Source organism: Adelges cooleyi, unplaced genomic scaffold (genome assembly GCF_023614345.1).
Source record: "Adelges cooleyi isolate 19-005CV unplaced genomic scaffold, UGA_ACOO_1.1 ACOO_flye_CR_arks_rails_tigmint_CR_PRNA_247, whole genome shotgun sequence".
Taxonomy (NCBI): domain Eukaryota; kingdom Metazoa; phylum Arthropoda; class Insecta; order Hemiptera; family Adelgidae; genus Adelges; species Adelges cooleyi.
This window is the reverse complement of record NW_026095912.1, coordinates 9,294,085-9,306,461: the sequence shown is the minus strand read 5'-3', so window position 1 is coordinate 9,306,461 and position 12,377 is coordinate 9,294,085. Positions and strand designations below refer to the sequence as shown.

Sequence of the window (12,377 nt, the reverse complement as noted above, 5' to 3'; positions counted from 1 at the left end):
AAAGCTTAACATTAACCTAATTTTTTTTTATTAAAAATATATGTAAGTATTTTATTTCTTGGCCGTTACTAATCAACAAAATGATGTAAAAATTAAGGTTTTACTTTTGGGGATTGCTAAACTTTTTACTGTAATTCGACAAAACAATATGCTAATCCCTACGTCTAAAAAATATAATAAATATTTTTTATTTTTTCTTATTTAATTGTACGGGCGAGTAATGTATCAGCTCTGCATATTATAAACCTTGGTAAATGGGTACCATAGTCCATATCTATTAATTTAACAAATTCCAAATCAGGCAGTGAGTCATCCGAATATTAGTCGATTGACTACCGTATGGGCCTTATATTATAAATGAACACTGTTTAAATTAGCGAGTGGGTAACAGGTTATCTGACAGGGTCACTTGAGGTGTAATTGCATTTAAATAAGCGTTCGAAATGTATTCGATAGTTCACTTAACCGGTTTTATGATAGCGTTGTAGTCAGCATTGTAGTAGTTAACCATATCGGCGATATGGTCAGGAAAAACAAGACTGGTACAATCAAATTTTAATACCTATATGAATTTCCTAAATTCACACCGGTCACCGGTTTTAACTACCGAATTTCCCGAATATTAATGTGACGTAAGGGGTATTTCTTTGTGCAAATTAATACTGTACGTATTTCCCGTAAATTATAGGCAAGGTCCTTGCCTGAACACAGAACACTGTGGCCGTATTAAGTAATTGCAATGCATTATTTAATATCTTTATTGCTGCGAGTCAATTACGACTGTTATACATTTAGTCGAAGTAGTTTTAAATTCGTTTAATGAGAAACGATTACATTTAAAAATTCTCAATTTAGTGGTGAAAACTGATAACGAATTCTGATAATGTCAAGCCCTCGAAAGCAATCATATGTGTGATAATGGATCGTTGCGCCGCCGATTAGTGATTACCTAACAGGCCAGCAGATACGACTGTCGGTCGTCCCATTTGTGGTGGTTCGACTTTCGTACGGGCCGTACCACAGATATCCTTGTACGAGCGACGGACAGGTACGCATAATATTAGGTTGTGAAATTTTTCGCTTGACACAACACCATTAGTTATTACTAACGTGACGTCAACGGTTGTGCGATTGTGTTACCGAAGAGCGGGAAACAGCACACGGCCGCCTACGCCACATCCCATTCTTGGGTGAAATCCGTTTGCCAGCCACACTTGGGTCCAAATCATTTAAATCAAACTGATTTAACTTGTAAGTCTGTCGTATCACTCATTGCACGCTAACATTATCGGCTTATGCGACTAATGCACAGGCTGCGAAAGTTGTCGATTTTGATTCCCTATTGACTTGTCCCAAGGTTTTTTTTAAAAAAAAATTGTATTTTAATTTTATTGTTATTTTAATCCTTATATTTTGATAGGATCCCATTCTCTCATTTTATATATTTACTCAAAGTGAATGTTATATTTTAATTTTTGTGACTAACTCGCGCTAGAAATCTAATTCTGTGAAAGGTGACCCAGTTAACCTTGTCCTCCGTTTATGTTGATGGTTACCTATTGAATTCAAATAAACATTTGACGTTATGTAAATCATGACCTAGTCTTTACCTTTTGGTTACAAAAAATATATTCAGTTGTGTTTCGTTCTCTCAGCTTGATAGACTGCCTATGAAAAGTAAGATTTATTTTACTTTTACATAAATCAAAATTTGTTTTAAAATAAAAAACTTCAATTGTGTTTTCACAAGAATATATTATTTTAGTCTTAAGTACAAACTATTAATATGATGTGTAATACAATAAATCTTGCATATTTTGATTTATTATTTTTGAATAGTGACATATATTTTATTTAATCACATGTTTTTTTTACTGTTTTGCGCAAATAAATGATATTAAATAATACTTAATTTCAGTGGCATACGTAAAATTTATACCTGTATTGCACATGACATTGAAATCATAATTTTTTTAAACAAATATTTATTCATAAGGTTTTTATTTATTTAAGATATTTATTCATAACTATTGTAATTTTTTTTACAAATTCAGTTTCATGAATAAAATTTTATTTTTTATTTTCACTTGAAAATTTCTTCTCAACTATAAAATGTTATTTAAAAATACTTCTTAATTACAATATTTAATTTGTTTTTCTAAGGTGGATCTAACATGTAAACAATTTTTTTTTAGTTTATGGCTAAAAAGTATTAACTTTTGCAATAATTTATAAGCTATGATCAGTGCATAGCTAATACTACTTCCTGAATTAGTATTAGCAATTACTTGAAGGTTTTATCTATTAATTATTGGTTCTTTTTTATTTTACCATAACATTTTTTTATGCTTTTGCATTTAATCATGTTCAACAGTTCAAAATAGTTTAACACTTATGTTTATCTTTTTTTTTTCAAGATATATTTAATTTTGTAATGGCTTCCCAATAGTAATTAACTTGACAACAGTTAAGCATATTAGTTATATAACATTTGATTATTGTGTTAATTATGTTAAATCTTTCCAATTTATTTGCAATTAAAAACCTATATTATAATAAACAGTAACAACTATAATAAGTAGTTTTTTTTCTAAAGGTCATGGCTTTTGTATAAATTATTAGTTGATAATAAATGACAAATGCATAATTTTAGCTATTATTTGTTTTAGAATATATTACATTACTTGTTTTAAGACTATCAATGAACTGATAAACGTTTGGTTCTTTTAAATGAAAATCTAATACTTTTAAAGTTCTGTGTTTTTGACTTTTGTAACTGTATTAATTTGTATATAATTGTTTAATACAATTAAGTAGGTGCATACATAATATATATATTTTTTGACTAATTCAGGTAACTTATTTTTAATTACTCTATATAATCCTATTTTAAACAACATGCATCTTGTATTGAGGTATTTTAAACAATATACACGTGTTTGTATTTAAGTTATTTCATTGTTGCGTAATACTCCCCACTATTAAATTAGAAATTTGTTTAAAAATATTATATTCGCATACTAATAGGTACTCTCTCTTTTCTAACCATTGCACTCTTCACATAGAACATTCTATTTGTATTATTCCAGACAATTGTGGCCGACCACTTTAATTCTATTTGTCTACCCTATAGTCATTGTTTCTTCAATCGGTTCAATTACCCCTCAGCAGTATAAAACTTAAGATTGATACTTAAAAATAAAATATTAATTTTATTCTATATTTTTTTTTTTGTTCTTTAGAAGTTATGGCGTGTCCATTTTTGTCAAAGTTACCAACAAATTTTGTCAAAAACTATGTTTCGGGGCTACTCAAAAACTACGGTCAATCTTGTCCTGTGGCATCCAGATTTTTAAATATAGGGTCTTCCGTTAATGTTGCTGAGGAAGCAAACCAAGTATCTGATGTCGCAACAAAATGTCCATTTTTAGAAGATGTAAATACAAAGGTGGTAAAGGAAGTTAGCAATGAAATGAAAGAAGATATTATAGAGCCCAAAAACGAAACAGGTAATTTTTTATTGCAAGGTAATTTTGTTGAACTAAATAGAAAAAGAGTTAAGTCAATTAGTTAGGTATTAATAATTTAATGCAATTGTGTTTAGGGAATGTGTATAACTATGAGAAATTTTTCCACGAACAAATCATGCGTAAAAAGATGGACCACTCATACAGGGTCTTCAAAAAAGTGAATAGGTCAGCACTGAATTTTCCTTTTGCCGTGGAATACACTGGGAAAGAGAAGCCAGTTACAGTTTGGTGTTCGAATGATTATTTAGGCATGTCATGTCATCCAAAAGTTAAAAAATCTGTGCAGTAAGTTCCAACAAATTTATAGTAAAATGAATTTTTTGTGTAGATTGATATTTATATATGTTTGTATTATATAGAGAAACTTTGGAAAAGTATGGTTCAGGGGCAGGAGGAACTCGTAATATTTCTGGCAATTCCATGTTCCATGAAAATTTAGAAAAAGATTTAGCGGCCTTGCATAAAAAAGATGCAGCGTTGTTATTCACTTCTTGTTTTGTTGCTAATGACTCAACGTTATTTACTTTAGGGAAAATGTTACCAGGTCATTATGGCTTTTGTCATCACAATATTTGTTAATTAACGATTAATGATTATAAAACTATAAGTCTACTTTTCACTGTAAACCAAATATAGGTGTTCATATATTTTCTGATTCCGGAAATCATGCGTCTATGATCCAAGGAATTCGCAATTGTGGGGCTCCAAAACATATATTCCGTCATAATGACCCGCAGCATTTGGAAGAACTTTTGAAATCGGTTGATCCATCTATACCCAAGATTGTCGCGTTTGAAACTGTTCATTCTATGACTGGTGCAATATGTCCTCTCAAAGAACTTTGTGAGGTAAGTACGGAAAACCAAATGTTGATTTATTTTTTAATAAACAACTATATGTATTTTGAAAATTTGTTAAAAAAAAATTGCTGTTATGTGATTATGTATTGTATGTCCTCTAGATATCGCATAAGTATGGAGCGTTAACATTTGTGGACGAAGTTCATGCAGTGGGCTTGTACGGAGATCATGGAGCCGGTATTGGTGAAATGCGTAATCTAATGCACGACATGGATATTATTTCTGGAACATTAGGTAAGAATAATAAAAATATTTTTTTATTAATACATAATAATATCTTTTACAATTTGTTTTTTAGGAAAGGCATTTGGTAATGTTGGCGGGTATGTTGCAAGTACAAGTAATTTCATTGATATGATACGTAGTTACGCTGCCGGTTTTATCTTTACCACGTCTTTACCACCAATGGTATTGGCTGGTGCTCGTGCAGCAATTGATGTATTGGGTTCGGAAGAAGGAAAATTACTTCGAAAAAAACACCAGGACAATGTCAATTACCTTAGACGAAAATTGTACTCTGTTGGCTTACCTGTAGAGTCTACGCCTTCTCATATTATTCCCATTAAAGTATGTAGGGAGATTTATATTGCACATTGGTATTTTTAGTATATAATAATTAAAACGTTAAATATTATTATCTATAGATCGGAAACGCCAGTTTGTGTTCAAAAATTTCTGATCTGTTAATTCAAGAAAAAGGACATTATGTACAAGCTATTAATTATCCGACTGTGCCGATCGGACAAGAAAAGCTTCGATTAGCGCCCACACCACACCACACTGTCGAGATGATTGATGTGCTTGTAAACGATATGCTTGAAGTCTGGATGAAATTGGGAATCCCAATTAAAGCTGTAAGATATATATTATATACTTATTTTTATATATTATTTTTTTGTATTATAACTAGTGATAAAAAATTAATAATTTTTGCGTTTTTAGACTTGCAACGTGTGCAAGAAAGAACCTATGTGTTCAAGGATTAGCAATAGCATACAAAACAACTGCCGAATTACCATCGATTCATGCTTGGTTCCTAATTGTTACCAGCTGATTAGTGCTTCAGCCTAATTATTATTTTAAACAAAGTATTCCTATCCATCAATCTTCTTTAAAATGTAACATATAATTTATAGTTATAATAATTCTTCATCAATATCTTTTCAAATGTGGTGATTGGGAAAAATGGATCTTAGGTCAGAAAAACTACTCTTTAATTAGCTATAAAAATACATTCTATTGTTATTATTTTCGACCATTATTATTTAATAATTAACAATTGTTATAAAATAGAGAAAAACATTTTTGTTTTCAAATTAAAGTTCATTACTATTTAATGTATAATTATGTTTTGTTCTTTCTAAAACAATAAGTTACCAGGGAATCGTTTTAAGCATAAATCTTGTTTGTTGAATTTTTTTTTACCATTTATTGTTTTTGACTTCTTTTCCATTATAATTTATATTACTTCAATAATCGAATTACTTAATGTATAAAAGATAGAAAATAGAAAATGGATTGTTAGTTAATTAAAAAATGTTTTTAAAAATATAATAGCTTACCTCAATAAAATATATATCATCATGAACCGTTAACTATTGTATTTTATTTTCTTTAAAAGTCAATTTCAAAGTTGACAGGTGACCTAACTTAGGAGGTCTAATATGCTTATGAAATTATAATATTAGCATATCTGTTGTCATAACTGCACTTTTTATACATCTTTCGGTAATAATAATATTAGGTAGCTTATAGAATTTAACTAAAATAACAAACCTGTATTAGCCTTCGAGTGCCAATTTTATTTATATTTATTTTCACTGTAGGTAAAGTGTAATGAATAGTTAATTTGTACGTATTTATATTGTATATACAAATACACTAAAAATATATTTTATTACAATATTGGTACAATTTTTTCTTTTTTTTTATAACCATTCAACCAAACGTCTAGGGGGCAAATTTTTTTTAAGGTAATTTTTGCACTTTAGGTCTACAAATTGACTATTTTAGATTTACTGTGAATAGTGTACCTTTTAAGTTATGACAACATTATACTTACAGTATTTTATTTACTTAGAGAAAAAACCCTTCAGCTCTAGCATACTGCTACAGTCGTGACACGTTTAAGTGGTCCGTGAGCACCGGACGTATGGGTTCACATTCACAAATTAATTATTGTCCTCTACGCCTATATTTTTTTAACATCATGATAATTACAGACATTTTTTTGTGTTAATAAGGTAAGGTTTTGTCTAGGTATAATCTTAACGCGGTAAAAAATGTACTACCTATATCGTGTCCTCAACATGGGGTAAATACTAAACTGAAACGAATTTTGTTGGACAGGTAATTTTGAAGTTCGGTAAAAAAAAAATATTAAAAAATAGAGTTCTGTACTTGGAACTAAAATAAATTGTAGTTTTGTTTTAAAAAATAGTCAAAATAGTTCCAAATTTGTATGGAATATCCTTTTGACATAGTAGGTACTAACGATAAACGTTTAAATATAAAATAAACCCTTTAATTTTAGAAGGGGTGGAAACTATTTAACTACTAGGTTTGTACTTTTACAACAAGTATTATAAAGTATAATTAGTAAATTGTTGCATTTTTATGCAAAGAATTATACAAAACAACTAGGTAATTGTTTTCTAGGTTGGTCGATAATATGTAACTATATCTTAAGGCTACATTGTTGGCAATTATATAAAAATACTAATTTAAATTTGTTTTGTTTATAACCAGTATAACTTCCTGGTGATATTAGAGTATAATTTGTTTTTATTAACAATATCACAAATTGAAATATTAGATAAAATATAATAAATAGATAATACTTGTCTGTGTCTTGACGGTTTTTTTAAATTTTAAGTTAAACTAAATATTTAGTTTGTAGATTATTATCCCAATAAGTATGACTTATTTCCCAAATAGTCACAGGACAAAATAAAAACAAAAATCGAATTTTATAACGATTCAATTTTTATTGTTTAGTTTATAATAAGTAATAACACATCGACTCGATTAAGTTGTGTATTTTCTACATGATTTAATAGTATTTATTATAATTTATATTATAAACTTTTATTCGTTTGTTTGGTTATAGGTAGATATAATATGTTTATTGTCTGTATGCTCAAACACAGTACATTGTACTAGCAAAAAAAGTGTAAGAATAGTATAACGAGTTATAAATTGAGGTCTAAAAACACGATATAATAATAAAACTTGTTAGGAGAGAAAACCTTATTGGTTACTAATATCCCTTACTTTATTGGTAAGGGATATTTTTATGTGCCATGAGCCGTTATACTATGCTAGTATAATACGGTAGCATGATTAAATAATAATATACCTATTAGGTACCTAAATATAACGTTAACAATAAAACATATCGGTAATATAATGCATTCAACGAGTTTTTTAAATTTAATTCTAACATAAATTATAATATTTATCTTTAGTCAACCGTAAAATCATTTTTTAGGTAACTTTTTTTTTTTTAAAACCAAAAAAAGCAAAAATAATTACCTGGTAGTAATTATTAATTAACAAATTATTATTATTTTTACGGTGGTATAGAACAATAGTGCCTGGGGTCGAATTTGATTATTGTTTGAACATCATTAAACATATTAGCTGATTATTTGCATATAAATGAAACATTGATACATTTAATTACTAAATACAATTTTAAAAATTGACAGATATTATAAAGGCGCGGTGACATAATATTATTTAGATACGACGGCTGTGTTTTTCAAAAGTAATTTACTAGAATTGTATTACAATTTGCGTGTTACACTTAAGTATATTTGTTTTATTCAAATACGCCAATCTCGAATTCAAAATATAAACACAAATGCTAATTTATTTATAATAATAGTAAATAGTTTTATTATAATTAAATAAATGCGTTAACGCGCCCGAGTTAATGAGTCGGTTTCCAAGTACAGATTTTGTTTTATTTTACATTTTCTGTCATAATATGCCTTTGATCTATTTCTATGTACTTTCATACTATGCATCTTCTCCTGAACATTTTTCTAGTTCTTAAAAAATAAATTTGACGATACCATACATACTACGGAATTTGTTTTTATATCATTAAAATGACTCTTTAACTCGCGCACATTATTCTTTTTTGCCAAAAAGCACGTAGACGCTCTCTTATGAAACGCGCCCACACGTTACGCATTTACTGACAGTGTAATATTACTTATTGGATAATAACGACAACATAATATGATAATAATAAAAAACATCTCCGTTTGACTAGAAAACACATGGTAATAAATCATAATGTCCTAGACACTACAGTGAAAGAGTAAACATAAAGATAGGTTGTGTCAACTCGCGCCGTGCAGATTCAATGGCGGGCAGATGATGTGAAAAACGGTTTTAGCAGTTTATAGTTGTTTCCTTAAGAGAACGGTCCAAAGGCTTTCGGACAGATTAATCTGTGTTTGTACCCAGAGGATACTTATATTTACTGTGTAATTGAAAAAGTCTTTGCTAACAATACCGTTGAATGCAAAACAAATCGTTGCCGTTTAGTCGAATTAAAAATGCACAAACTATTCGTTTTGACACATGACACCAGACCCCAGACCGTTCTCAGATTTCAAATATAAAACTATTAATGGATGACACCTTTTTTTGTAAGTACAAGAAGTTTAACAATTAATAATCCACCCAATCCTTTATGATGTTGTATAATTATATTTTCTACTGTATATTCATCAAGAATTGTGCGGTTTGGTCTGAGTTAAACTGTTATATGCCACTGAATGATTTAATGTTTTTTTATTTCGGAAAAACGGACTTCTACAGAATGTAAAAAAAAAAAAAATGTAATAAATATTTGATTATAATATGTAATAGTGCAATTGTGTAAGGGTGCAATAATGTAATAGTGCAATTGTGTAAAAGTGCAATAATGTAATAGTGCAATAGTGCAATAGTGTAGTAGTGCAATTGTTTAATAGTGCAGTTGTGCAAAAGTGCAATAGTGTAATAGTGCAAGATGTGCAATAGTGTAATAATAGTGCATTAGTGCAAGATGTAAAATAGTGTAATAATAGTGTAAGTGCAATAATATGTGTTCAACATAATGTGTTCGATTAATATTAATTTCTAGCTAATATTTATTTGATAACCTCTGGGCCGCACAAATTAATGCTAAACAATTAATATGCATTATTAGCGTTATGTATTGTAGACTTATCTTTGAAATGATACTGTATTCACTGTAGTGACAGGAAAACACATTGCGGCTTATATTTTCTACTTTTTGGTTATACCTGATATATTAAACATATATATATATTATTATATATTCATAAATCATAATCATAAATATTATACTTCATTCTGCCTTTTCCGCGTTATCGACGGTACATCAGTCGAAAATGGCGAACGATAACATTATAATAATCATATTATTACTAAAAAGAGTTAAACACTTTTCACTATATAAACTGGTATTCGAACAAATGCTAAACATAACTAACGATAATTGAGTTAATGGTAATCATAATAATAATAATAATTTTAGACCAGAGGGTAAACCGATGTTAGATATTATATCAACTAAACGGTGTACAGCGTACATGGTTTTATCTCACTGCGGTTTAACTTCTGTCTGGTAGTATAGGTATAGCAAATAGGTAAATATAGTATTCTACTTTTTTAACAATAATAACACCCGACAGGGGGTAATACATAGTAATAGTATAGCGCTACAAGTGTTACGAATTTTAGGTAATGTAGAGTTTAAAAAGTAATCTAAATGAGGCAAACGGATAGTGGGTGGACGACTGTCGAGTGGACTGGCAGCTTACAAGTCTTGTCCCAACCGGTCGAGTTCGGACAGCAAAAAGTCTATGTCACCCTTGGTGACTGCAGCGCTGGATATGATGTTCCTGAAGAAGTTGGGAAGCTCGTTAAGAGGCTGGTAACCAACCATCAGTGTGCCGGCTTCCATCATCTTGCCTTTCAACACTGGAGTGATCTGCAATCACAACGTGAACGATTGAGTATGACATCCCTTTAGATCACACGGTCCAAATAAACTAGCTAAGTCTTAAACAGATACCCAAAGTATACTGTTAAATATGAAAGATATAATTTAGATTGAAATAAAAATAGTGGGTTTGTTCCATGAGTTGATTGGTAGTATATAATAATTGACTGTACTTAAGATCAGAGATAACAATGTGGCACTTCAGACCAATTCGATCCTGGTTAGGACCAGAGAAGATTATGTGCTCATCAGTTACAAGAGCAACCTAAGATTTAAGTGTTTACATAGATAATTTATTTACTGATTTAGAATCTCTACCAGTAAATATAAAATACTAATAACTGTGTTTAATAATAATAAATACCTACTAAGCGTGCGGTATTTTATTGAAATAATTAATTTTAATTTTTAAATAATCCTGCGCCTCCCTAGCTATCTGTTGATGGCTGGGGTTGGATGATAATAATGTTAAGGGTGTGCAAGGGAACACAAAGGGACGAAAGGGAATCTCTGCGGGCGTTGTATGCATAATATTATAATAATAAAATATGTTTAAACTCGCTTATCCGAATCATTGTTTAAACAGTCTGTACAAACTAATAATAACAACAACCACGATGAAGGGAATGTGTGTTTTTGACCGACATAATGCGATTCCGGATGTTAATGCGATGTAGCGTCTTGCATCTGATGTTGTTTTAATCGGCCGACGTGAAAAAGCTAAACAGCTTTGCAGTTAAATCGCATTAAAGGAACACAAAAAATAACAAACGGCGGGACGTCTATTCGTGTACTTAGCACAGACTTTCGTGAGACTTCATCAGACTACCTCGAAATTGGTTTACGAACACCGTGCGCAGATTATATTGGGGAGAAAATTACTAAAGTGGGTACGAGCAGGTAAAATGACAAAAAAGTCGGCTTTTACTTTCCGAACCGCCCTAAACCTGTAAGACTCTTTGGCGACGAACACGGTAATAATAAAGCATTACCTGGCCGAGGATTTCCGCTCGTTTAGGCGAATGAGCCACGTTCCGCAAACGTTTGGGCACGTACCAAAAGCTAACGTTCACCATTTCGGGTTCCAGAATCAGATAGAATTTGTCCGGTGAAGCCTTGATCTTCTCCACCATGTACTCGCTGAGTTCCATCAAGTGGTTCATGTGATTTTCGAATCCTTCAGTTCCCTGGAAACACATACACACACGCAAAATGTATAAATCGGTATACAGAGGCGGTGACTTGACTTGGAAACGAGCCTATTCAAATCGACATGTATACCTTTGCACGCCATTGAAGCCAAAGTTTAAAAATATCGTTGTGGCGACCGCACTGTATCACCTTGTCGCCGGTGTCGTACCTGACGTCGTACAGTTTGTCCTGCATGAACAAGTACTCAGCGCTCATTTGATTGCAGCTGATCAACAGACCCTTAAAAACCAATAGAACAAATACTTTAGAATTATTCTCAGTAACGGTGAAAGTTTGGTGTAAGCGTTGGCTGGAACAACTGCGCTATTGAATAGCATTTGTTGAGTTCAGAAAAAATGCTGGGTGGGTTAGACAATTATTGCATTTAATCATGCAAAAATCTCTGTAAAACCTGACATGTTGTCACTTTAAAACCTCTGGGAACTTCTGAGACTTTCTGTGAACCTATTACCGAGTTTCAAATGACCTATACGCGGTCTATCTGCAAGAAAGTGTTTTGAACGCTGATCTTTATTTGCTAGTTTTACAATAACGATATTAATTCTATATTAAAAATTGTCACGATAAAAAACCTTGTACTTACGTTGTCTTTGAAGTGAATGGTAGAACATTGCAAAAGAGTGCCCATAAGTTTGTGCGGATTCCACGTGACTGAGTTTGCACTTTGGTATCGTATATGCAAATAAACAATTATATGTGTATTTATAATGGTTATAATAATTAATATGTAACTTAAAAAAAAAAAAA

General features: G+C 30.7%; 2 protein-coding genes across 4 annotated transcripts in view; one reads left to right on the top strand and one right to left on the bottom strand.

Moving 5' to 3' along the window:
* The first annotated feature begins 937 nt into the window (after window positions 1–937).
* On the top strand, window positions 938–5,937 carry LOC126836850 (5-aminolevulinate synthase, erythroid-specific, mitochondrial). 3 transcript variants are annotated; one of them, XM_050570507.1, is made up of 9 exons: window positions 938–1,048; window positions 3,243–3,509; window positions 3,605–3,815; window positions 3,890–4,074; window positions 4,167–4,378; window positions 4,492–4,624; window positions 4,689–4,957; window positions 5,035–5,244; window positions 5,333–5,937. In XM_050570507.1, exons 2-9 carry the CDS (start codon window positions 3,248–3,250, stop codon window positions 5,459–5,461), a joined length of 1,611 nt encoding a protein of 536 aa, XP_050426464.1. In that variant the 5' UTR covers window positions 938–1,048; window positions 3,243–3,247; the 3' UTR covers window positions 5,462–5,937. The 3 variants fall into 3 exon arrangements, with proteins under 3 accessions (XP_050426464.1, XP_050426463.1, XP_050426462.1); XM_050570506.1 differs by having other exon boundaries at window positions 946–1,251; window positions 5,333–5,936; XM_050570505.1 differs by lacking the exon at window positions 938–1,048 and adding an exon at window positions 1,555–1,677 and having other exon boundaries at window positions 5,333–5,936.
* A 1,482-nt stretch (window positions 5,938–7,419) lies between these two features.
* The window catches only part of LOC126837033 (glutamate decarboxylase), a 50,489-nt gene continuing 45,531 nt past the window's right edge, over window positions 7,420–12,377 (bottom strand). Inside the window, exons 9-12 of the mRNA XM_050570753.1 lie at window positions 12,214–12,292; window positions 11,700–11,849; window positions 11,411–11,605; window positions 7,420–10,406 (exon numbers count right to left, since the gene is read on the bottom strand). Of these exons, the coding sequence (XP_050426710.1) occupies window positions 10,233–10,406; window positions 11,411–11,605; window positions 11,700–11,849; window positions 12,214–12,292 (598 nt within the window). The 3' untranslated portion in view covers window positions 7,420–10,232. The remainder of the gene's footprint in view (window positions 10,407–11,410; window positions 11,606–11,699; window positions 11,850–12,213; window positions 12,293–12,377) is intronic.

Excerpts from the sequence above, each read along its gene's own strand:
- LOC126836850 (XM_050570505.1), top strand. Across the intron at positions 4,075-4,166 it reads TTTAGGGAAAATGTTACCAG|GTGTTCATATATTTTCTGAT; the intron begins GTCATTATGGCT and ends AACCAAATATAG. Across the intron at positions 4,379-4,491 it reads CTCTCAAAGAACTTTGTGAG|ATATCGCATAAGTATGGAGC; the intron begins GTAAGTACGGAA and ends TATGTCCTCTAG.